The sequence below is a fragment of the Trachurus trachurus genome, assembly GCF_905171665.1.
Source record: "Trachurus trachurus genome assembly, chromosome: 4".
Taxonomy (NCBI): domain Eukaryota; kingdom Metazoa; phylum Chordata; class Actinopteri; order Carangiformes; family Carangidae; genus Trachurus; species Trachurus trachurus.
In genome coordinates, this window is record NC_139898.1 from 3,407,381 (window position 1) to 3,432,963 (window position 25,583).

Here is a 25,583-nt window from a genome sequence, read left to right on the forward strand (position 1 = left end):
ATTTCACTGTATTACACAGAACTTCATTTATGGACATATAGGTTTTGATTTTTTTTTTTGTATGTGGATTATTTTGGTTGTTACCAACATCTGGCTTTCAATACTTTCAATTATTTCCCCTGCTGTAGGCTACATATATAAACATTTTAATGGGCATATAACACATACACTATATAACTTTTCTCATTTCATTCACCTAAATGTAGATATATTATTATGGAAATCCAATATATACGTAAATTATTACAATATGCATATTTATGTGTACCGATGAGTTTAAGTTAAACAGATAAGTCTGTCACACTGCCACTGCCCTTAAGTTCCTGAAGGGGGCAGGTTAACAAACTAATTTTACACCACTGCTACACCAAACACATCAACAGCCACCTTCTGTTTCCCAAACCACTACTGCTAGATCAGACTAGACAGACTACTATAGTTAGATGTCAACACTTTTCTGTCACTGTGTTTGAGGTTTGAAGCAAAAAAACATAATCAACCCACATATGCCTTCAGTTCATATTAGTTTGAAAATGATGCAATAGGGCCTGTTAGCTAATAATTTATGTTGGAAATGTCAAGAAGAAACAGGAACATACTTGCATGCTATTTGGGAGTGTAAATTCATTAACCCATTCTGGGAAAAAGTGCTTGAATATATAGGGAAATGGGTGGGGTTAACAATACTGATATCACCAAGATTGTGCCTACTGGGAGACCAAACAGAACTGCCCAATATACCAAAATATAACCTTGTAGTGATAAAGTTAGGGGTTGTTACAGCTGCTCGAATGATTCTCCGAGTATGGAGTACAGTACATCCTCTCCAGATGTTAAAAAATGGATAGAGGTAATGTTGGAGGTTGTATCTTATGAACACATGTTAGCCAGAATCAATGATGATGTGGATAATTTCAAGAGGTCATGGGACCGCTTTCTCAAATGTAATGATGTGGCAATGTGATGACTGACTGCACTGATGTGAATGTAACTGATGAATGTTTAGATTGGTTGTTTCAAATATGAGCATTTATCATGGGCCGTTATATACCTGAAAACAATACTGTCTGTTTGTATATTTACATAAAAAATAAAATAAAAAACTTTAATGACAAAAAAAAAGAAAATGATGCAATAAAGACCACAAACACGCATGATGTTATTACAACATTGGATGACTTTAATCCACTACTCCTCTCATATTAAAACAAGTCTATTTTACACAGCTCAGTTAGCAGCTAAGGAAAAAAACAAAAAAAACAAATGACATAAATGCAGTGAGTTGGACGGAAGTCAGAGTTAAAAATCTAGCCAGGATGTACCGAGGAGAGCTGTGTGAAACACCTAAAGCAGCTGTCAACATCTGGGTGGAGTGGGGATAAAATCACTAACAGGTGAGCTACTGAGAAGAAATGCTGCGTGTCTCTGTGGACACCTGGTGAGGGTTTAGGTGAGCGTCAAGTAGTTTCTGTGAGTCAAGTACCTGCACATACATGGATGTACTACAACCTTATTGTGTTTGCTGATGAATGTCCCTCAGACACTGTCCTTGTCCGGCTCGTGTCACCGTGGCAACAGTGTGCAGGTTTTTTTTCCACAATTTCAAACAATACAGGCAAGAAGCAGTCCAGTTGAACCAGAGGTATGGTGTCTGTGCGGACAGGTGGTCCTCCATCACTCTACAGTGAGAAGCTCTACTCTAAAGTCAGGAGAGGTTTGTATGGAGGAAGCTGTGTCCCACTTCAGAGGCTGCCTGCAGAGGTGTGACCGTCAGGGGATTAATGATACATCAGCAGCTCCAATACTTGGCCTCACAGAGACCACCGTTAACAGTGCGTTCACAAAGCCCTCAGCACTTCTTCAAAGTGGAAATTTCAGAGTTGATATGTCCAAATAAATCCACACAACTCCCATTCCTCTGACGACAGACACAACATCCGTTTCATTTGACTGGGACGGCAGCCTCTGGAGTGGGACGCAGCTGGAAGAAATTGTTATCTAACGCTTTACAATTAAGACTTCTTGACCGTCGCTCGGGGGAGACACCGAGCTGTGTCTTCCCTCCACACCGATGTGCAGCTCCTGTTTAAATGGACGAGACGTGGGGAGCGGTGTTTCCATGTTCACACAGACAGAAGAAGATCAGATCACAGAAGGTTACACGTCTAATGTTCTGTTCCTGAGTAAATGCAACCTTGGAGAGGGAGGGCAGATTTAAAAAAAAAAAGAAAAAAAAAAAGAAGAAGCACAAATTGTGTCATTTGAGAGTAGCTCCCTGGCTGACTTGAGATCAGTGGTTATATATTTACAATGGAACAGTCTGGGGGAGTGGGGTTGTGGGGGGTGTGGGGTGGTTTAGAGAGAGATGATCTTGGAACGGGGGGAATAATCGAGTCTTCTCTCCTCCTCTTCCCTCTCCTCCCAAGGTCTAGAAGAAGTTTTCAGGTCAACACAAAACAAGAGAACAACCAACACACAAAGATCGCTTCACTGACTGTGGGCTGCGCCCAAATGTGCTGATCCAGAGTCAGCGATGAACTGTTTACTGCTGCAAATTGTAGCTAACCTCTGTAATTTATAGACCTTGGCAGGATGTCAGCATTTTGGAAGGTAGAGTGGTGGGTCGGAGGTCAGACGTAGAAGAGCCGTACCCTGGAGGTGCTGACATGGAGGTCGTCGTCGTAGAACTTGGTCTCTATGATCACGTTACCACTGGAAGACAAAGACACACATCAGCTCCCGAGCCAGGACTGTCAGATATCAGGTGAACAGGAACGTGATGACTTCACTGACCAGGCAGGCTCCAAACAAACCACTTTAATGTTATTAAAGGGATAGTTCAACATTTTGGCAAATTGGCCCATTGCCATAATCCCTATAGTTTTAGGAGTAGGTTCGTTACCTTTGACTGTCGGTGCAAGCTATTTTTAGAACGGCGGAGCAGAGCCGCGAGCTTCTCAGAGCTACACTACGGAGGCTCATGGGATTTCTTGGTTTCCCTCATCAAACTCATCAAATACACAATCCAACAACTCCAAAACGCTCTGGTGGACAAGTTGTGACCTGCACATTCACCACACTATGAGATAATAACGGAACAAATGTGCAGGTCACAACTTGTCCACCAGAGCGTTTTGGAGTTGTTGGATTGTGTATTTGATGAGTTTGATGAGGGAAACCAAGAAATCCCATGAGCCTCCGTAGCGTAGCTCTGAGCAGCTCACGGCTCTGCTCCGCCGTTCTAAAAATAGCTTGCACCGACGATTAAAAGTAATGAACCTACTCCTAAAACTATAGGGATTATGGCAATGGGCCAATTTGCCAAAATGTTGAACTATTCCTTTAAATGTCTCTAAAAATCCCACAATGCACCACAAAACACACAGTATGTAGAGCGATCAGAGCAGATACAGAAAATTGATCTATGATGTCTGTCTGTCCACTTGACTGAAGATGTAACGAACCAAGATTTTCTTTTAAATGTATTTCTAAGTTGATAAAACATTGATTCAGACTCACGTTAAAACGTTGGCTGGCATCATCTGGGACTCTGGAGCAGCTTCTATCAGAGACTGCCACGTGTTGGTGGAGTTGGGGATAACGAAACCAAACTCGAAGAACCATTCTGCACAGGGAGACAGACAGGGGAAGAGTTCAGCGTTACAGCGACAAGATACAATATCAGCCAGTCTGTGTGTGTTTGAGTTGCTATGGTGTGAGAGGAGCCTTATGACAAGGCCCAGTCAGATGTGGATGACCTGGACTCGGTGCTCCCAGCCTTCAGACCGGCTCTCTATCAAACAGTAAGCTGCTCAGAGGCTGAACACTGAAGCAGCACTGAAGAACCAAAGGCTGCAGTTCCTCTAATAACCACTAGAAGCTCCAGAGATCAGTTCATCATGTCCAACCTCACAACCTGGTACAAAAACTACTACCATGGGAGAGAATTTTTTATCTGATTGGCCTGTCTAAATTGTATTCTTATTTTCTATATTTTTATTGAATTTATTTGATGCTATAGCGACGATCCTGCTCTCCTGTAGGCACTGGGTGCAGGAGACACTCTTGATACCATCAACTGTCCATGCTCTTGTCCAAGTTCGGGTGATGTTCGAAATTGTGCACATCACACACATTGAGAGTGTCCTGACGTTTCATTTTCCTGTCTGGTTCAGTCACAAGTGCAAATGCAAATTAAACTGTATTTGTGTATAGCAAAATTGTTGGTAAGCCTCTGAACCAGCTTTATACTGACAGGGTGAGGAGGAAAGGCAGAAACAGTCTGGCAGACAACACACCCACTCCCTAACCAGTCTCAGCTCCTAAAATCCAGAAGGCGCTACTGTGTCCCCCTGACCAAAGATGCTTTCAAAAAGTCCTTTGTCCCAAATGCCATCAACTTAAAAAAGTGACCAACCCAGAGACACCCATGGAACTGGGTCCAGTGCACCGTTATTGTGGTTTTTTAGTTTAGGTTTGTTTGGTGAGCTGAAGCGGGGCTCCAGACTAACTTCTTTTACCAGGAGCACAGTGGTCCCTAATTAAAAAAATTTAGGAGCGCAAGCAGAAAATTTAGGGAGGCACACTGTAAATTGACTTGCAAAGCAAATATTCACATTTCTCTCATTATTCACCTTTTCATTCATGATCATCAAACACTGGCCTGACACCTGTAATGACAGATTCTTTGAGTCGCCTATTTCACGTTTCACTGACCAGCGTAAACAGAAAAATAGAAAATGAACTGGTTGCACATGCGCAAGTAGGTGAAAAATGTACTTGCACTATCTCAAAATGGCAAAATGCTCCTAAAGTTTTTTCTGTTCTATTCTATTCAATATTCCCATGTATTGTTGAAAGTTATGACAAAACATAACTGGATCAATGCAAAAGAAAGAAGTTGTGATGTGATGCTGGAAAACCGAAGGAGTGGTAAAAACCACATGAGCTTCCACTCCATGCTTCACCTGACTACCTACAGCTGAGCTTATGAAGGAGAATAAATAAACAGATGTGGCTCCTATAGACGCTCTGAGTTTATGCTCGCAACTAACGAATGAACCAAAGTCTCAGCAGCGCACTTGTTCAACATCTTTGTCCAGTTTTCTGAACCAGCCGGACGTTTGGTGATGCCATGGGATGGCAGTGACAGAATAGCTATGGATGATGTGAGGGCTCAGCCTTAGACAGTCTATGTTCTCTCTCTGCCCGCAGCACCTTTCTGTTTGGTTCGTTATTCATCCATATCCACATTTACACCACTGATGCTCCTCATATTCCAAACCTGGATTCCTTTACAACATTTGGTTTCAGCCTCTGTCAGGGTTCCAAATCTTTTCTCAAAATCATTTTCCAGGACATTTTCACCTGCTACAGTCTGACACACACGTTTTCACGCCATACACTAATACATATCCCCTGTCCCATTCATGCTTTGGAGAAGTTTAGACCATGTAAAACTGGAGATAAGAAAGTTTTAATTTGATAGTACAAAAAAAAGAAATCCTCAGCGGGGTCTGAAAATGTTAAATCAAGCTCTGGTGGCTGAAATATTTTTTTTCAATATGTTTTCCATTCCATTCCAATTGGTCAACCATTTTCCAGGTTTTCCAGGACGAGTGGGAACCCTGCTTTGTGTGTCTGTTCCTTTAGTCCTGGCCCACACCACGTGTCATTTTCTCAGGCATAGGCCGCCAACATAAACATGTTGTGTAAGTGTGGTCTATGTGTTGTCCCCTGGGGCCCTCTGTAACCTCACCTCTGTACAGCAGGGGCCCCAGAGACAGCACAACACTGACAACACACACAGACACACACAGACACACAGCTGACTGAGTCGTCTGTTCATGATGCAGCAGGTGTGCGACTGAATATTACCAGCGAGGCGGGGAGGGGGGGGTGTTACAGCTACTGAGGGATTTTAGGGGACCAAACGTCTGCTTAATGCTGATGGCAAAGTGCTGGCCATGGTATCGGCCAATCAAGTCACTCATAAGAGGCTTCATTAAAGACTGACACTCAGGGACCCTGTGTCTCACAGTAACCTGGGCAACGCAGAGGCAGAATCTAACTGCAGTCTTACTTTGACTTTCCCTCCCTGACTGTATATCATGGACAGATCCTGTCTTCACATCCCAGATGATGAACAAAGACATTATTAGAGCCATTTTTGCATATTTTGTTTGATTATTATCATCATCATTAATATATTGAATTAGAGAATAACTCGTTTGGATGAAGTTTATGTTTTCCTTTGACTGAATGATGAAATGACTGATTAAATATTCATAGTTGTTGAAGGTGAGTTTTCCACTAAAAACATAAGATGAGACAATCCTTTATTGGTCCCACAATGGGGAGATTTACAGGGTTTCAGCAGCAGACAACAGCAGAGAAATGTATAGGACAGATGATAAATAGCAGATAGCAATAGGAGTAAAAAATACAGCAGTATTTGTAATAGAGTATGATTAAGACAAAATAATAAATAAGAGGAAATATAAATATATATATACACATCTGAATTATGTTAAAGGGATAGTAGCATTTTTTAAAAGTGGGGTTGTATGATCTACAAATAGCCCCTAAGTACGTTAATTGCAGTAGAAGACTCTCTACACTCCTCCCGTTAGCAATGCCAGCCCATAGCCCTGCCCAGAGATTTACAACATACAGTGTTGTGAACAGACCCAAAGAAACTGCCTATTTTTGCAGCCTAAAAGAGGTTTTACCTGAAAAAAAAATACACAGTTCCATTGTTCGCTATAATATAATTTTTCCCAGCCCTTCCAGCCCAGGGCTATGGGCTGGCGTTGCTAACAGGAGGAGTGCAGAGAGTCTTCTACTGCAATTAAAGTACTTAGGGGCTATTTGTAGATCATACAACCCCACTTTTTAAAAAAATGCTACTATCCCTTTAAGTGCTGAGAGCAGCTCTTGTTGTGAAAAAAGTGATGTAGCAGCTTCTCTGCTGCTGAGCTGAGACACATGAGCTGGGGAACCAATGAAAATGTTTCTCCTGTTTCTAAATAATAGTAATAATGTTGAGTTTAAAAACTACAAATAGCCTACAGAAAAATCACAAGCACACACTCATAATGTTGAGATTGAAGTCACTTTTTAGAGGCAAAAAGTGACTTCAAATCTTTCATCCATTATCTATTAGGGTTGTGCAATCTGAGCCATAGTCTCATCATCCTAGCTGATATGATCAGGGGAGTAGGAGCACTGAAGAGATGTATTCTCTCCTCCAATGATTACACTCCTCTGCTCCGTCTTCATCACAGTCAGACCCTCCTCACTCTTTCTGTCCAAATGTTTCTATTGAGACCACCATAAAAAGCAGCAGGATAGGAAACCTGTCTGTCTGTCTGTCTGCTCCACTCTATGACACAGCTCCAACACACAACAAGCAGCTTCATTACAGTCAGCTGACTGGAGTGAATGTGTGCACATGTTACGTCAATTAGATTTTGTATTAATAAAAATACTACAAATAATAAGTCACTACATTAATGAGCACACGGGTCAAATGTTGTCTTAACATTTGCAAAAGCATGAGCAATCGACACCACTTATCCCTTCAGGGCTGGAGCCAGTCACAGCTGTGACACTGGACATGTCAGCAGTCTGTCACACACACAAACAACCACTCAGCTCTGGGATGTCGTACAGAGCTACCAGTGGGATTATAATCAATGACCATTTATGATTTGTTGATTAACATTAGGGAAAGAAAGTCTTTTTTTGAAAGAGAATAATATATAGTACAAAGAAATTCACCTCCCTCAGATACATGCAGGACTTTACCAACTGGGTCATCACTTCAGCTGCAGCCTGGTAAACTCCAGATCAACAGATTTTTGCTGCCAAGTCGATTCATTCAAATGATTTAACTGTGGCCGTTAAAGTTTTGTAGCAAAAGGTTAAATAAATTAAAATATGTTCAATATTACATCCCAGTTCACCTAATCTGTTTGAGATATTTTAGTGTACTTGTAGCGAGATATGGTGTGAGCAGCGGAGAATGTAGGAGTAGGTGTAAAATATGTGAAAGCTAAATGCTGAATAAAATGTGTGTACACCAAACTAACGCCTTGTTAAGTAACGATCAGTGTCTCTCTAAGAGACAGAATAAACCAGACAGGAAACACCTCAATATAATAAAGCTGGCCTGAGTATCTACATCTAAACTAAAGATAAGTGCATAACAAATTGTATGAGAATATTTTATATGGTATGACATGGCAACAATTATGTTTAGTTTGGTATTTATGTTTTTCTTTTTAATTATTAATTAATTAAGAATTTATATCTTGCCATTCCTACCAAGTGTTTTAACTGTTTTCATATGTTGCTATTTTATTATGCAGGAATATGGGGATTCAGTCAACATCTAGCATCCTTTCCTGTTCCTCTATTTGTCAAGGTGCAGGCACATCTGGTTTTTGATTGGGCTACCACATTTTATTCAGTAGTGGATTAATAACCAGCTGATGTAGACATCATGCCCTAACTCCATGTGCTTTAGACAATCAAAACAGGGCCCACAGTGTTGAGCCGTCTTCATCTTCCCTGTCTTTGATGGTGCATTCTTGCATTTCTAAGACTGCTTTTATCATTTAGAGAACAAATCTAAAGTTAGATCACTTTTATCCGTACAGACTCAGAAAAATTGGTTCACGGCGCATTCATTTCTAGTCGTTTAGATCACTGTAATGCTCTTTTCTCCAGATTTACAAATCAAGCACTCAACAAACTCCAACTTATTCAAAATGCTGCAGCCAGAGTTGTAACGAGGACAAAAAGATACAAACACATCACTCCAGTTTAAATACTCTCCATTGGTTCCCAGTTAAAGGGATAGTTCACCCAAAATTCAAATTTCACTCTATCTACTCACCCTCATGTCGACTAAGAGCTCCGTCCCTTCTCTGAGTTATGGGGGGGGTCCGCGCAGCAGTATTTGTCCATATAATGGTTGTGAATGGTGCTCACTTTTCTTCGTCCAAAAAGACACACCAAAAAACATCCAAATACCTCCATACTGCTCGTCTATAATGTCCCTCTTGTATTGAAGCCCCGACATGAGAAATTGTTCCGCCGGTCAGTGCACTGACACAGGAAGAGCAGTGAACTGAGACACTGGGAGCTTCCGCTACAAACAAGCTTAAAATATAGACTTATTTAATTTTTTTCGGAATAATTTCTCATGTCGGGGCTTCAATACAAGAGGGACATTACACACAAGCAGTATGGAGGTATTTGGATGTTTTTTGGTGTGTCTTTTTGGACGAAGAAAGTTGGTATCCATGGACAACCATTATATGGACAAATACTGCTGCAGGGACCCCCCCGTAACTCAGAGAAGGAACGGAGGACTCTCACAGCTCTTAGTTGACATGAGGGTGAGTAGATAATGAGTGAAATCTGAATTTTGGGTGAACTATCCCTTTAAGTATAGAATTGATATCCTCAATATATCTCACATATATTCAAAATCAGCTCATGGTGCTTTTAGTTATTATGGTCTGATGCTGTTGAACTCTTTGTCTGTTCTCCAACAATATCTTCCTTTATGTAGACTAAAACATATCTGTTCTCACAAGCTTTTAATTAGTATTTTGTTTGTTTATTTGTTTTTTGACATATTGGCTTTTGTTTTGATATGCACTTTACATGTACTGCCATCTTGCTTTTATCCTAAAGCACATTGAGTTTATGCTCCGACTGGTCATATGAAATGTGCTATATAAATAAAATTGACATTGACATTGCTGTACCTTCTGGCAGAAGTGTACATCATGTTTATGGGAACAATCAACTTGTGTCTGGCGGTTGAAACAGGTTTGTGTCCACTGTTGGGACTCTTTACCTTCTAGACACTGTCCTTTGAAGAAGACTTTCTGCTCCAGCCTGAATTTCTCCAGTTTCTCCGAGGAGGAGAAGTTCAGTTCTCTGGACACTGCTTTACACTTGAGGATCTTCTTGGGAACGCGAGCTGCAGAGAGAGAGGGAGGATAATTAACAACGGAGTTCAAGACTTTCTAATCACTACTTTCTCCACTTCCACTGTGACTGTTTAATAAAGGCATTAAAGCTAATCACAGTGTGTGTTATATTAGCTCAGGTGCATTGTGTGAGAATTTAAAGATGACCACAAAATCATCTCAGATCACATCTCAGACCAGCTCATACACAAGTACCTCACTTTTAAAGTTCACTTGTCTTTTCTTTCCAGAACTTTACTCTAATGTACAGCAGAGTGAGCCGCCACATTAAAACCAGTGATCAGTGTGTGTGTGTGTGTGTGTGTGAGCGTACCTTCATGTTCTACTCCTGGTACAGAGAGGTCCTCGGTTCCCTGCCACAGCACTTTGCCTGTTTCTGCATCTCGGAGGTTCATCCAGTTTCTGGTTCAGAGTTAAGTGAACATCCAAAACAAACACTCCACAGAGGAAAAGACTGATCCATTTAAACAATCTAACCCTAACACATACAGAACAACACCCACACATTCTCAACATGCAGTTATGCACATTTTTAAAAACTACAACAGCTACATGTCCATTCCCTCCAAAATCTCACATCAGAATTACAAGATGCCAATAGAATTGTATTAGATGTTTTTTGCTCCCTGACCATGGACGTTTTATTCTTGTCTGATCTAGCAGGTGATACAGCAGTCTCCACGGTAACACTTTATAATAACTACACACTATTAAGCATTAGTTGAGCATTAAATACTGAATTCATCATTTATAACACATGAATACTCATTATGTAGTTTATACACACAGATAAAATGTTTTACTCATCACTGATAAGCACTAACTGTATTTATAAACTATATACTGATAAGTAATACTATGCATGCGTTATAAATGAAGAATTCAGTATTCATCTTAACTAATGCTTGATAGTGTGTTCTTATTATAAAGTGTTACCTCCTCCACTCCTGCAGCAGGTTCACAAACGTTCCTCTCTCAAGCCGAACCTGGTGTCATTTCTATATTCCTTGAATTTCCTTCTGTCATTCCACAGCTGACACCTTCACCCAACAGCCAACAGAGCTCCTGTTCTTGAACAAGCTCAAACCACAGACTGTGGAGCTGTCACAGCTGTTTGGCAGCTGCACAGCTGTATGAGCCTGAAGGAGCAACTGACTGTGATAAGTTCAAATATACGGTACAGACTGATATACAAACAGTTAACTGGGACAGAGCAAGAACACATTTCAGAAATGTATTTCTCCACCTCTCTCTCCAATTGGTTGAGGCAGGTGGCAGCTTGAAGTTTCTGCCTCTTTAAAGGAAGTGTTTTCTTGTCACTGTTGTATGTAGTTGTATGTAAGTAATGTATGAATGGTCACATCTGGAAACATAACTGGACATCTGGCCTGAAGCTGAGCAGATCAAACCATGCACAAGAACACACTTCATTCAAATTAAATTCATTTTGTTTCTTCACATCATTATTGTAAATATTTTAGCTAATGTTACATTTTTAGATTTATACCAAAGCTATCTGATCTGCAGTTTCTTTTCTTCCTATACTATTTATCCAGTTGAGAACCAGATTGTGACTCTGTTATTATTGTAATTCCAACACGACAGTTTCCTTTTGACAAAGGTCCACTATTAGCACTTCATCAGTCAAACTTCCATCAAATTATATTTTGCTTTATAAACTCATGTTTAAAGCTTCAGCTAAGGATGAATGAGAAGAAATACTGTGAACCAGTAGATAGCTTGTATCCTAAAGACGGCAGTGTGTACGGGAGGAAGAGGAAAGTGAAGAAGCCTTTTGTGTGGACGATGCTGAATGCTATAGCTGTCCCATCAGTCTGTCAGAGGGTCAGCTGTTCCTGACCTCCACAATCACTGTGAACACAATGCAGCTGTCAATCTCAGAGCCTGTGAGGACCCAGATCAGTGACTCCACTGCACATTACAGCCTGGCTCATATTTACCAGCTGTCAATGTCCTCACTTTCTGTCTGAAGATGTAGAGCAGAGAGTAAAACTACATCTGAAACACATTCAACCTGAGGATGTATAATGTACATTATACCAAGGAAGTGGAAAGCGTCATTAAGGATTTTATGCTCTGTGATTCCAAATTGGCAACCAACATGTTTATAATTAGGGCACAACAATTAAATAAAATTGAAATAAAGTGCAATATCCAAATTACAGGAGCTTCACATTTTTTGATAAATGTAAAATGTGCCACAAAAGACGATAACCTATGTGTTGTCCTACAGAGAGACCAGCCTACATATCATATCATATTCTCCAGGTATAAACATAACATACATAATCCAGTTCCAAAAGAAATACAAAGAAATAATTTTCAGTATGTACAGAAATGAGGGTGTCTGACAACCACAAGGTGCTTATTATTATTTATTTGGGTATTATTTACCGACTTAGTTTATTTGCTCTGTTTGTGTTACTTTCAGTTTGTCTTTGTATGTATGAATGTGTTTGTATATGTTTTTATAGAGAGAGATAAAGATTAGTAATCATGTGTTAGAATAAATCTATATGTATATAAATATAATAATATATTAGAATAAATCCAGTTAAATAACTCATAAATTAATTTATTGTATAGACTATAATGACTAGATAACTTGATAGTAATAATTTATGAATAAGGGGTGGGAGTAAATAAGTTTTACTTATTCTCACTCCTTTTCGGATATGAAAAAACAAACAAACAAAATCAAATTATCTTTATTTTCAATTATTTTATTTTATTTTTTTGTCCATATATTGTCTTTGCAAAGTTTTTATTTGTTATGTCTGTCCATTTCTGTATTATGTTTTATTTCTTTTAACATGTCTGAAATAAACTTAAACTAAACTAAACTAAACTAAACTATAGGGATATGTTTATTTAGTAGAGGTAACAAAAAAAGAAGAAAAAAAACAACAACATCAAACTAAAATATTTCTCACTCTACACGCTTCATTGTTGTTCTGAGGTATCAAACATTGTCTCTGGGCCTGGCTGGGAACAAAACGTCATGCAGTACTGCACTAACAATGAGACCAAACCCTCCGGGTCAGCCTGTTGTCACTGTGTCACTCATTTGTTTCATTAAGTTAATTAATTTAATTAATTAATTTATGGAGTTCATTAAAGCATTGGAAAGGTCTAAAAAAAGGCTGACTTCCCACGGTAGAATGAGGACATGGTGGAAGACAGCAGTGCAAAGCGACACCACCTGAAGTTGGCTAATTTAGTCTTTGGACATCAGGCGGACGGACACCAGTACAGACTCACTGACCCACAGCCCTTTGTTCTAGAAGATGCCCCTCTCAGCATCCTGTCACCCTCAGATACTACTTAATGTCACAGACACTCAACTCCACACCATCTGTGAAACCCTTCACCACCTAACACCTCACACAACCAGCTACTGACTGAAAACACACAGGTCTCTTCATGTCCATGTCAGCATCCAAGAAAAGGAAAACAAGAAGACACAGAATAGGTTAAAGGACCCATATTATATACAGATATATGGTCATGTCTTCTGTCATTATAGATCAGGTATAGGCTCTTTATTAAAACTGTGAAAGTATCAAAGCCTCAGTCGACAGAGAAATGCACACAGCCTGCTGTATTCAGAAACTGAGCCTTAAAACCAGCCGTCAGGACTTCTGTAACTTTGTGATGTCACAACAAAGCAGTCACTACTCTCAGCCATAGAGAGCCTAAGCGGAAGCAGGAAGTAATGTCGCCATGGGACCTCAACTCGGAAAAAGTCTCCATGCAAGTGAACGGGAGTCAAAGTTAAGAAAAAAATATGATCTCTACCTGTTTAAAACACCACGTTTCATGCCGAGAAATCAGCAAAAACAGCAACAGAAGAATGTATTTTGTGTGAAGACCGCTCTACGGACTACAAATCTGTGTCCCACAAAAAATACGTCACCAACTGACACGGGAAAGGGCGGCATTTGGTGTGTGACGTCACCTATGCGACTTGTAGTCTTTCTGGTTACGGATTCTTCTGAATCTTATTTTAGTTTTACAACAAACTGCTGATTTCTCGGCATGAAACGTGATGTTTTAAACAGGAAGAGGACTTTTTTTTCCCTCATGGCACAATTCAATCAGATCACGACATAAAACTTTGACTCCCGTTCACTTACATGGACACTTTTTCCGAGTTGAGGTCCCATGGTGACCGTTACGTCCTGCTTCCGCTTAGGCTCTCTATACCCAAAGCTCTGCGCAGCAGGACCCACCATTCAACATAGCAGAATGTGTTTTTACCTGAAATCTGTTATACTTTTATACTTTTTATCACTCAAAAAGGTCAGCCAATCAGAGGAAAGAATCAGAGCCTCCTCTCTTCTGATTGGCTCACTGGCCTGTTGTTACTAAGGCTCCTAGAGAGAAGCTTGAGAGAGGAGAATTTTAACAAAGTTTTTTGTCCTTAAAACCACAAATATATCTTTTTATGGATAACAACCTTCAAATAAAACATAGGAGAAGTATAAAATATGAGACCTTTAAAGAAAATGTCTATATCTGCTTAGAGTGGAGATCAGTAAAATATGAAACACATGCCATAAATATTGAAGCTTCAGCTCCTGTCTGCTGGTTCTGTACGAGCCAATCAAAACAAGTCAGATCTAACTGGCAGCGAGGCTCCACCTCGTCCACCTTCCCCCACCTCGTCCTCTGGCTTTTTAGTAAAGTGTGCTGAGTTGAATGATTTCTCTAATCCTCTCAAGTCTAACTAAATCCAATCTCCTACATCATCATCATCCTCCTCCACACCTTCCAGAATAATCCGGGCCAGACTGCAGTGTCCTATACTCATTGATGCTCTTTCACCAGGTGGGCTACTCTAATCTCTGGGCATGTGTCTCTGTATAAAACAGTGTGTATTGTTTTAATGGGATGTCCATTATGACGGCGGCCCTTAAAAAGAAGTGGGAAACTTTCAGAATGAAAGCCCATGATCACACACACACACACACTTGTCATCTGATCATGTTTGAGTTTTCTTTCCGTTTCTATCCCAAAATCACTTATTCACAAACTACACAAAGGAGGCTTCAACAACGCCATACAAGGTTGTACAACAGCCTCCCCTGGGCCGCCTGCAGGTTGTGTGTGCGTGTAAATCACCAGGGTGCCTGCACGATTCTGTCAGAACACACACACACACACAAAGGAGTTAATGAGCCCCCAGTGAAATGCTGCTGTCACTGTTTAGTCTGTATTTATTTTTAAAGACACACTAATGGCAGCTTCCTTGCCCCAATTCAACAACAGCCCCAACACACTCCTGTTGAACAGACACAAGTTTTCTATTCAATCAATATTTCAGCAACTCAGCAGAATAAATAAATCATCAATTCATGTATTCATTCATTAATATGCAATGCCTGTGGTTTTCAAAGAGCTCTATTGTTCTGTCATATTGTAGCACCAGCTGTAATGTGTAGCTACATTTACAATGTCGTCCTTTTGCATAAGATTTAAAAAAAAAAAAAAAAAAAAGATCCTGAGCCTGCCACTACAGACAGGAACACACAGCAGTGTAATCACCTTTACAGACACACACACACACTGCATCCACATTTCAACTGCTTCTGACCTCGCCGTCACCTTCACAGGTCTGTGTCTGGCTTAACCTTTGCCCCACGCTGGGCTGCAACTGTTTACTCACAAACTCCTTCATTTAGATTTTTCAACTCGGTTAGTTTTTCTAATAGGGATTACGAATGCCAGATAGACAGAGAAAATGTTTTCATTTGATAAATAATGAAATAACTGCCATTCATTAATTTCCTAACTGTCTATAATTAACCAGTTAAAAGACAAACACACACAGGCTTCAGAAAGTTTCCTTTGTCCTTCAACACATCAGACTGGAGCCCTCAGGAGTTCGTGCTCTGCCTTTAATCTACAGAGAATAAAGCATGAGAACCATCTGGTGAACGTTTTTTTCAAATGTATTGTTAAATGAAATATTCATTCATTCATTCACCAGAGGATGCAGTGGAACAGGTGTGTTCATAGCGTGATCTGAAGAGCACTGTTGAGTAAAATACTTAACTGTCTATTTCAGTCCATGTTGCAGGTTGGAAGAGTTGGGTAACCCAGTGAATCTGCTTCATGGGGCAAACCAGTCTTACTCTCACCTGTGCTGCTGTCATTTTCAATAACAAATCAAAAATCTTAATGTTTTTTTTAAAATTCAAGGCAACATCCATTTGTTTTTTCACTGTTGCAGTAATAGATGGATTTGTGGGTTCAGATATATTTTTGGTAAAAACATCTTTTGTTTTGATGCCTTTTTAAACTGCGCACTGTTTCTCTGTCTTTAATAAAGCAAGTTATTTTTCTTCATCCATCTCAGAATGACAGTTTTCTAACACAAACCTCCCGTGAGGATCTCAAACTCCCACCAACAAAGTGAGGCAGGTTCATCGAGAGCAGACTGGATGTTATTTTTGCTTTGGAACTGACAGATTTCCACAAATGTCTTTTTTTTTTTTATCTTCTTCATAAGGATTTTGGATAGCAGAGGTTAATGATGTTACCACAACAGTCTACAGGAGAAAAAAAGGAAATGATAATGCAGTTCAGCCTCTGTGTTGGCTTTAATAAGGCTGTATGGACAGAAGGTAGTAAATCCCTGTTCCACTAAATCATGGATTTAGGTAATACCACACAACAGGAAGAAGCCTGTCCTCACCAAGAAACATATACACAAACACTCTCATCTCACTCTTCAACAGACTGGGACAGTTAGAGGAGGCTCACTTCAAACCCTGTTAAGTAACTTAACTAGAAGAAGTGGAGTTTTAGCTTAAGTGTAGTTGTGTATCAGCGGGCTGGAAAGATCCAGGCCTGTTGTAGTGAGTAAACCATGCTGCTTTTTCTACAAGGTATTACTGAGGATAATTCAGTCCAACATGGTCACATGAAGTCAAAGTCCAGCAATAACAGAAAGCATCAACTTGCACTGTTGTATCTATGCTACATTTCACATTAGTAAAATTAATCTATTCTGCAAGGACTAAACCACAATTTTCCCGGATTAATGGCAATTTAAAAAAAACATGGGACTTAAAGTAGCATTGGGAACACAATGGCACACATTGTGTGAACTTCTATTAACTTCAACAGGCTACAATGACACAAGTAATGGAGTTAATAAGCCAACTCCACAACCTCACGTTAGGGTTATATTTTCCCTTAACATGACCGTCTGTCAGAATTGATCACAACAAGGCCGAGGTCGACTCAAAACTGAACTGAGGTAAAATGATATTGTGTTCGAGTGTGATGAAGGTTTAGAACTATCAATAGATCAACCCGCTCTCTGTATCATCCTCCTGCTTTCCTGCTCAGCTCAGGTGAATCAGCTTAAAGAGCCGGATATGTCCGCCAAAACGGACAAGGACACTGTCTTCATGAGCTGTGTGCATGCACAGATGTGTTCACACACACACACACACTTCAGTCAGTGTGTGTTGGCACGTATGTTCATAAGTTTTAGAAAGAATGCATGATGAAATATATGACATGCAAACCCTGGTGGATCCATGTGACCGTGCAGAAAGGATCTCTCCAAGCTGTGGGCCTCTGCAATCTCCACATCATTGATTCACCGTCAGGCTGGGTCTCTGCTGCCAACTCTTGACAATACACAACATTCATCAATGACAGGATTTGTTCCAAAGATGGATGTCATCTTATGAGCCTTGGCAGTACATTTTTCATTTTTATTTTTTTTACTTGTTGTTTGTTTCTACCATTTTGCAGAGACGCAACGCCCAGTCATTCCCTCAGCACACATACAGTGATGCTTAAGAAGAAGTTCTGACTTTGTGGCTAGAATAACTTACTCTGCTATTGACCTACACATTTTTCTGTTATGTGCTTTTCTGTTTAGCTCTTTACAACAACGTAGTAATCCATAAGTCCCACTAGGATAATAGTACAACTATTAACATCTACTAGGGGGGTACAGTGGTACTGTTTTAAGTACCTGGCTTGATTGGATTTGCCTGACAACAACACAGCTGCTTTACTCTACTACACACATCAAGTCATTCTGCACACTCAGTATTCGACGGCATGGTGTCTGTCACTGTCCCACCAGATCTGCTCAGGACTCTGTTTCCCAAAACCACCTTAGGTTCAGATGACTGCAGACCGTCACCTTCTAACAGGACGACTGTGATGAAACGATGATTAACTTCACCTTGGACAGTTTTGGAGAAACGCGGCACAGATCAGTTACAGGACAGGTGTAGAAAACAGAGAGTATTTGGTTGCCTGCACTTTACTGATTAAAACGTGAATGTGCCAAATTCACGTAAATGCAAAATAACAATTCTCTATTCGATTGCTATGCTCGACAAGGCTTAAACCAACACACAACTGAAGGGAATGATTGAAGCAGATGATGTATCCTAAGCAATGCACTGTGAGTCAAACATGACCAGATGAGTCAGAGTGTTGAGAGAACAAATTACTGCTACAATGTGAACAAAGAACAATAACAGGGAAGAATATCAACAAACCAACACCACTGTCAAATAGGAGCCAGACAGGGGTATAGATAACATCACAGGTCTGGTGCCAGCCTAGGATCATATTATATGCCATACTCCACTCTCTCTCTCTCTCTTCTCATGCTTTGAGCGTCTCCTCTGCTCTGTATACCATCAAACACCAGTGAGTGTCAAAACAAAACAAACCACTGACAGCACCTAACCTACTTTATGTGTGTGGGGTGAATGCACAGATATTAAAGTGATAGTACACCCAAAATTCAAATTTCACTCATTATCTACTCACCCTCATGTCAACTAAGAGCTGTGAGAATTTTCAGAGTCCTCTGTTCCTTCTCTGAGTTACAGGGGGGTCCGTGCAGCAGTATTTGTCCATATAATGGTTGTCAATGGATACTAACTTTCTTCGTCCAAAAAGACACACCAAAAAACATCCAAATACCTCCATACTGCTCGTCTGTAATGTCCCTCTTGTATTGAAGTCCCGACATGAGAAATTGTTACGAAAAAAATTGAATAAGTCTATATTTTAAGCTTGTTTGTAGCGGAAGCTCCCAGTGTCTCAGTTCACTGCTCTTCCTGGCGGAACAATTTCTCATGTCGGGACATTACAGACGAGCAGTATGGAGGTATTTGGATGTTTTTTGGTGTGTCTTTTTGGACGAAGAAAGTTGGTATCCATTGACAACCATTATATGGACAAATACTGCGGACCCCCCCATAACTCAGAGAAGGCACCGAGGACTCTGAAAATTCTCACAGCTCTTAGTCGACATGAGGGTGAGTAGATAATGAGTGAAATTTGAATTTTGGGTGAACTATCCCTTTAAAGATAAACCCTGGTGCAGGTCTGATGGGCAGACTCTTGGGGACTGTGAATTAATTGACAACATCAGCACAGCGACAACAGTGACCACAGCAGTAATCGATAGTGATGTGTGTATTAGGTGAGACACTCACTGGTTTGTAATGAGGTCTGGCATCACTTCCAGACAAGACAGGAGACACCTGGATCTGACAACTAGTTACACCTAACTATCCGACCCCACACAAGCTACACAAGTAACATCTTTGCATTACACTTTCAGCTACTAGATAACTCCGCGTTGAGTTAAAAAAAGAAAAGGGGGAAAAAACTTTAACAAAACAACAACCGGTCCTCGGGTCCATCTCCACCTTATCTCCATCGCCTGTCACTGCTGCTAAATAGGATTCATCGTTCCAGCTGCCACAGTGGACCGCTAGCCAACAGCCGGGCAGGTTAGCCCACTTCTTCCAGCTCTCAGGCCTCCACTCAGAGGTTAACCACCCAGCACCGAACACAATTACTTCATTTAGTCACGTCAGATAAAGAAACATATCATTTCTATAGCGGACTTTACCGGGCCGAGGAGGGACAGACGGGTTAGCCGCAGCAGCTAAGCTCAGTGTTAACTTACAGCAGCAGCAGCAGCAGCAACAGTCAGAAGATGTTAACGTTACTACCATCTTGCTAGCGTTAGGTAAATGTTATCCAGCGTCCTCCCGGGACAGACACTCAGCACATCACTGTGAGTCTCACCTCCGCAGACCACCGCGGGGCAAACAGCAGAAAGGATACAGTTTGAAGCCCTTCAAAATTTCCTTGGCCCTGTCTTCGTCTGAAGACATTTCACAAATCGTCGGTTTTCGGTCCTCACAGAAAACCCAGGCTCCGCTAAAAACGACAAAGCTGCTGCTGGTGGTGGGCTAACTTGTTAGCTAACTACACCGCAAATAGTGTTGGCCGGAAAATTACATAAACTATAACTTCTCTCTATATTGCTGGACTGCAGGTTAAACCTGATCCGATAATGTAATCAGCTAAATATACCCAGCTAACTAACTGACAACGGACCGAGCCAGTTAGAGGCGCGGGGCCACTCCTGGTAGCCAATCACAGGCCGAGAATGAGAAGCGTGGGCGGGACTAAACAAGCTAGAGACGCGTCACCAGGGGCAACGCCACTCATACAGTGAAGGAGAGTGATTGGGGCCACAGCGGTCAGGTCCGTGCCTACCACCTCTTTTCTCATGTACGTACACACGTAGCCTACACTTTCTTCCACACACCTTACTGCTTGAGTTACTTTTCTTGAACCATAGTACTAGTCTGGAACAGCCAATCACATACATTGGAGGATAAGACACACTCTATGCATTTAATTAGGTAGCTAAACCCAGAGCGATTATATCTATCGCTCTGGCTAAACCTACACAGTTATCTAATCATCCAATCGTGTAGCAGCAGTGCAATTCATAAAATCCTTCAGAGATGGTATTTTCAGGTTGTGTTCACAGAACATCTGAAAACTGAAAGTGAAGATCTCCTGGGATTTTGGGACAAACTATAGTGAGAAAAGAGGATAAAATGAACAACACCCACTAGAAGACCACATCAAGTTCCCCTCTTGAACCTGAAGCTGCAGAGGACAAAGAGTCTCCAACACCGGACAGATCACTTTGGGTCTGATCTCATAGTCATAGTCCATCCCCTCAGCTCACCATCTAAAGAGACGTCTGAAAGTGGTCTCATTAATCAGTTCAGTGAACTTCGGTGACCTCCCCAGTCTCCAGACCTGAATTCAGAAAACACCTTTGGGATCATGTAGAACAGGAGCTTGACAGCCTGAATGTGCAGCTGACAGACAGATATGCAGCACCACAATTTATATCACATGAACATGGAGCAGAGTCACAGCATCTGGTGGATCCATGAGAAGAATGGAGGCTTTTTCAGAGCAGAGGAAGAAATACCCAGTGTTAGTGTGATGTCCCTGTTAAAGTGCTCACTGAGTGTATATACAGTAATAACTATTAAGAAATTGATTGTATTCTTATTTTCATGTAATAATGTTTCAGTAAATGTTTGCTCTTCTTTGATCATCAGCTTCTACCATATTGTTTGGGTGGCCCTAACCCTAACCCCCCCCAAAACAAAATCATTGTAAAAACAAAAAGTTCAACAACAGCAAAGCCAGTGTTTAGTGATTTCATTTTTAATAAATCAGTCTTTAGGATGTCAGAATGTGACTAATGAGTAGGCTGCATCCCTTTGCATCCAACCACCTTTACACACTCCACACAACATTAAAGCTGTTCCATTAATAGACCAGATAAAGTAACTTCTATCCTTGATATAAAAAACATTTCAAAGTGGCATCATTTGGAGAAAACAATGCCTACAGAGCAATTACTCCCTCATTCTTAATGCACACTGACACTTAATCCATCCATTTGGTCTATATTTACTCCTCTGTCTACCAGACAGGTAAAAAAATAAATACATACAGGACTGTATAGAAAACCAGGGGAACAATGTTGATTTCTGTGCCAGGTGCAGCTGCGTGGGTACGTTTTCTCCCACCACATTGTTAAATAATCTTATCTGATAATGGAAGCTTTCCATTATCAGTTAAAATGTGATTTGGAAAAAACACGAGATGAAAAACCTTTAAATGTGACATAATGTTTCTGGCAAGCTTGTTTTTTCCAGCACTGCAGTTGCTCATTAGGTGTTCAATGACGTATAAACAAGTTTTTTTCTGTACTGTACATTAACACACAAGGCGGCCTGTCACGTAAAAGCCTCGCTAACAGCAATAAAAACAAGATTGAATCTTCAGCCCAATTTCCTCAGAATGATAGTCAAATCAAATCTTTATTTAAAAATAAACATAAATGTGGCTGAGTGGGTCGCCTGGATGAGGGTGTTTGATGTTAAAAGACCCAAGCCTGTGACAGTGTGTGTCTGTCAGGAGCAGAGATGCAGACACTCCTGAAGGCAGCGAGGTTCAGAGATGATAATTAATGAAGATGGAAAGGAGCAGGAAAGGAGTCTGGTGAAGGGAGGGCAACATGACACAGGTGAGGCTATTCAGGGTAGAGCAATAAAGGTGGGAAAAACAAAAACAAATACAGTACTCCTCTAGTCCTACTGCTGCAGTGGCACAAGGGACGGAGAGAATGAAGATAGAAGTGCACCAGAGGGCATCATGGCAGAGGTAGAGTTGGTGGGGCCGGGGGTCCAGGAAGGCAGCTGGTACCAGAGGGTTCAGCTGCAGGTTGATGCAGCCCACAGGAAGGGCAAAGCTGGAGGCTGTTCACCGGAGAGCTGGCCGGGCTTCAGCAAAGATGATCTGGGAGGTCTGGCTGTGGGTCAGCAGAGGCTGCCAGCTGGAAGCCGCCGGGCATGGTGTCAGGGGGGGTCAGCCAAGTGGGAACCAAGAGCAGGTGTCAAACAGATCACAGAGTGGAAGTCAGTGGACAACTTGATGATGAGGCTGACGTCCGCCTCACGGTCAACAGATAATCCCACTACCAGGACCCTGATGGTCCAGGTGTTGGCCAGGGTGGTTGACAACAACAGAGTCTGGAGCCGATGAGACAGTAACACTTAGTAACAATTTTCTGCTGAATTCATCACAAAAGTGAAAGATTTCTCTTACTGATGAATAAATAAAATGTTCACGTCTTCTTCCACCAGTCCCCGTGGACCGAGACTGTAGAATAGGGAGCGTTTCAAAAGGTCACAAATGTTTTTTGCCTTTATTTGATAGCACACAGTATAGATAGACAGGAAAGGGGGAGGCAGAGAGAGGGGGAATGACATGCAGGAAAGGTCTGCCCGACGCGGGATTCGAACCGGGGACGCCTGCATTGAGGACTGTAGCCTCTACATGGGGCGGCCGCTTTAACCACTGCGCCACGCACCGCCCCCAAAAGGTCACAAAGGTTAAATCTATGGTGTAATTCAAAGATAAAACAGAACAGAAAACAACATGAAAATGATGTAACAGTGGACGGTCTGGTACTCTTGGAATAAATCATTTATCATCATCATCATCGTCCTTTGCCTTCATTGTCTTTGACTTTTTTCAGTCCACTCGAGCCTCCGTCCTCTCTCCTGTCCTTTCATTGGGTATTTTTAGGCCACTGCCAGATACAGACATATTGTTTTCAGCATGTCCCTTCTTGTGGACACCATGTCTCCATAACACCTTTAGGGGACACCTTCAAGTCTGGTGCAAACATTCACTTGAAGGACTGAAGGACAAACTTAATAAACTTTGTTGGTCAAAGGTCTTTGGTCTTCTCGTTAAATCAAGATAAATATAGATTATCAACAGCCTCAATAACTGATTTTACTTTAGTCTATCTTGTTAGTCATTGTTTGGTTAAAACTACCTGGTCGGTGGTAACTGGAGGTGTGATGAACAAAGTAAGCATAAAACAACACTATTTCACTCTTCATTGTCAGTTTCTGGGAGGCCAAAGGTAGAAAGTATGATTGGATTGGATAATTGTGAGGGCACAAAGATGGAGGAGATAGGTTGAGTTTATCAGCACCTGTAGTTTGACGTGGTTACAACCAACTTGTTTCAGCTTTGTGGACATCTGCACTGGTCACCCTACTGTACAGAACATAGTCAGTTAAAGCAGTAGGGACTCCCTCTACTGGACAGAAATGGTAATCGTCTACAGTCAGACTCAGGTCTGTAGTTATTAGAAACATCACTGATGATCCTCCAGTTTTCAAAAAATAAAAAAAAATAAAATAAATGTGATGGAGTTGTTGTGACTGCTCTGCCAGCAATAACATTCAGTAATAGTGCATATGAAATTGAAAGAAAAACAACTAAACAAGCAGAAATACAAATTTGAGTTATTTGGAACTTGTGTTTAAGAATAGGCCTATCATTTGTGCCAACATAGTTTTATGTTTTTATTTTTGGTGTGGTAATACTTATACTGATCACAATTTTATTGATTTTTAAGATTAATTCAGTCAAATATCACAAATGAAATAAAAAACTGTTTTTTATTTTCATTTCAGTATTTTTCCACTCCTAGTTAACGTTAATAACCCTGGTGGGCACAGGAACTATGGAAGGAAATTCATTAGTTTAGTACACAAACTTATTAATTACCGGTACTTATTAATTAAAAATAACTCAAGACAAGGCTGAACATGAAGCTTATACAAAAGTCCTCAATTAGTGTCACCTCTTTGGAACTGGTTCACTCACACACCAGCTTTGGTCCTAATCAAAGTTTAAATTATTTAGGTCATATCTCTAGACTTTGCAGTGGTCAACAAAGAAAATGTTCCCAAGTTTTAATAACCCATTCTTTACAAATGATCATTAATATATCCCATGTTTTTTTCCTTTCTCGACTGCTGTTTGCTGCGGTAAGGACTTTCAAACTTCACACAAATGACTAAAAAGGCTCTACTGACTGGGGCGTCCTATCATATGTACTGTCAGCTTCATCTGCAGAGGTTCTGTCTTTAGGAGAAACAGAGATTCTCTGACCTGAAACCTCAGAGGAATGAAGTAAAAATAAATACCCCAGCCATTTGTTTACTGTGATTAGTCCCATCTATGATATTTGGCAGGGAGTATCATGTACTAGTCATTTTTTTGTTTTTCTGGAGAAATTGTGGGTGATTTTTAGGGGTGTGCATTGGCACTGCCCTCACGATTCGATTCGATTACGATTCAGCAGGTAACGATTCGATTCGATTCGATTCTACGATGCATTGCGATGCATTGCAATGCATCAAAATTCTACTGCACACAACACGGCAAATTTTTCATCAGTCATGAGATATTGAACAACAGATTTTATCGGCTGCTATGTCAGTATTATCACTCTCCTGTATCTTTGACATAAATGTCATAAAATAAAATAAAATTGAATGGTACAGGGTATAGGATATGGGATTTTCAAACCTGAAAAAGAAAACATAAATCACTTCCAGGGCTGCCCCCAAAAATTAGCCGACCAAAATTTCATTGGTCGATTGGTCGCAGGAAAAAACAAACAAACCTTTGGAGCCGTGTCTTGTCAACATTAACTCACAATCAATATGACTGAACTATATGAAAGACTATGGGGCTTTTATTTTGAAGGACCAGATACAGGAAGTCGTGACACTTTTTGTTGTTGTTGTTTTTACACTGCACGGAGGTCTCTCTCTCTCTGCATCAGAGACCCCCCCA

General features: G+C 40.8%; 1 protein-coding gene across 3 annotated transcripts; it reads right to left on the reverse strand.

Moving 5' to 3' along the window:
- Positions 1 to 1,211: 1,211 nt before the first annotated feature.
- pde6d (phosphodiesterase 6D, cGMP-specific, rod, delta) lies at positions 1,212 to 20,407 on the reverse strand. Of its 3 annotated transcripts, none has more exons than XR_014595344.1 (6): positions 20,160 to 20,407; positions 10,324 to 10,412; positions 9,875 to 10,000; positions 3,520 to 3,625; positions 2,567 to 2,712; positions 1,212 to 2,428 (listed from the first exon to the last, which is right to left on the reverse strand). XR_014595344.1 is itself a non-coding variant. In XM_083970379.1 (6 exons), the coding sequence occupies exons 1-5, from the start codon at positions 20,207 to 20,209 to the stop codon at positions 2,631 to 2,633; spliced, it is 453 nt and encodes a 150-aa protein (XP_083826505.1). In that variant the 5' UTR covers positions 20,210 to 20,407; the 3' UTR covers positions 1,212 to 2,428; positions 2,584 to 2,630. The 3 variants fall into 3 exon arrangements, 2 of the variants coding, with proteins under 2 accessions (XP_083826505.1, XP_083826504.1); XM_083970379.1 differs by having other exon boundaries at positions 2,584 to 2,712; XM_083970378.1 differs by having other exon boundaries at positions 1,212 to 2,712.
- Positions 20,408 to 25,583: the final 5,176 nt, after the last annotated feature.

Bases quoted from the DNA above. Each gene is read 5' to 3' on its own strand.
- pde6d (XM_083970379.1), bottom strand. From the start codon at position 20,209: ATGTCTTCAGACGAAGACAGGGCCAAGGAAATTTTGAAGGGCTTCAAA. The intron at 10,413-20,159 runs GTATCCTTTCTG...ACTCTGAACCAG, and splicing joins ATTTTGAAGGGCTTCAAACT to AAACTGGATGAACCTCCGAG. The intron at 10,001-10,323 runs GTACGCTCACAC...CTCTCTCTGCAG, and splicing joins ACCAGGAGTAGAACATGAAG to CTCGCGTTCCCAAGAAGATC.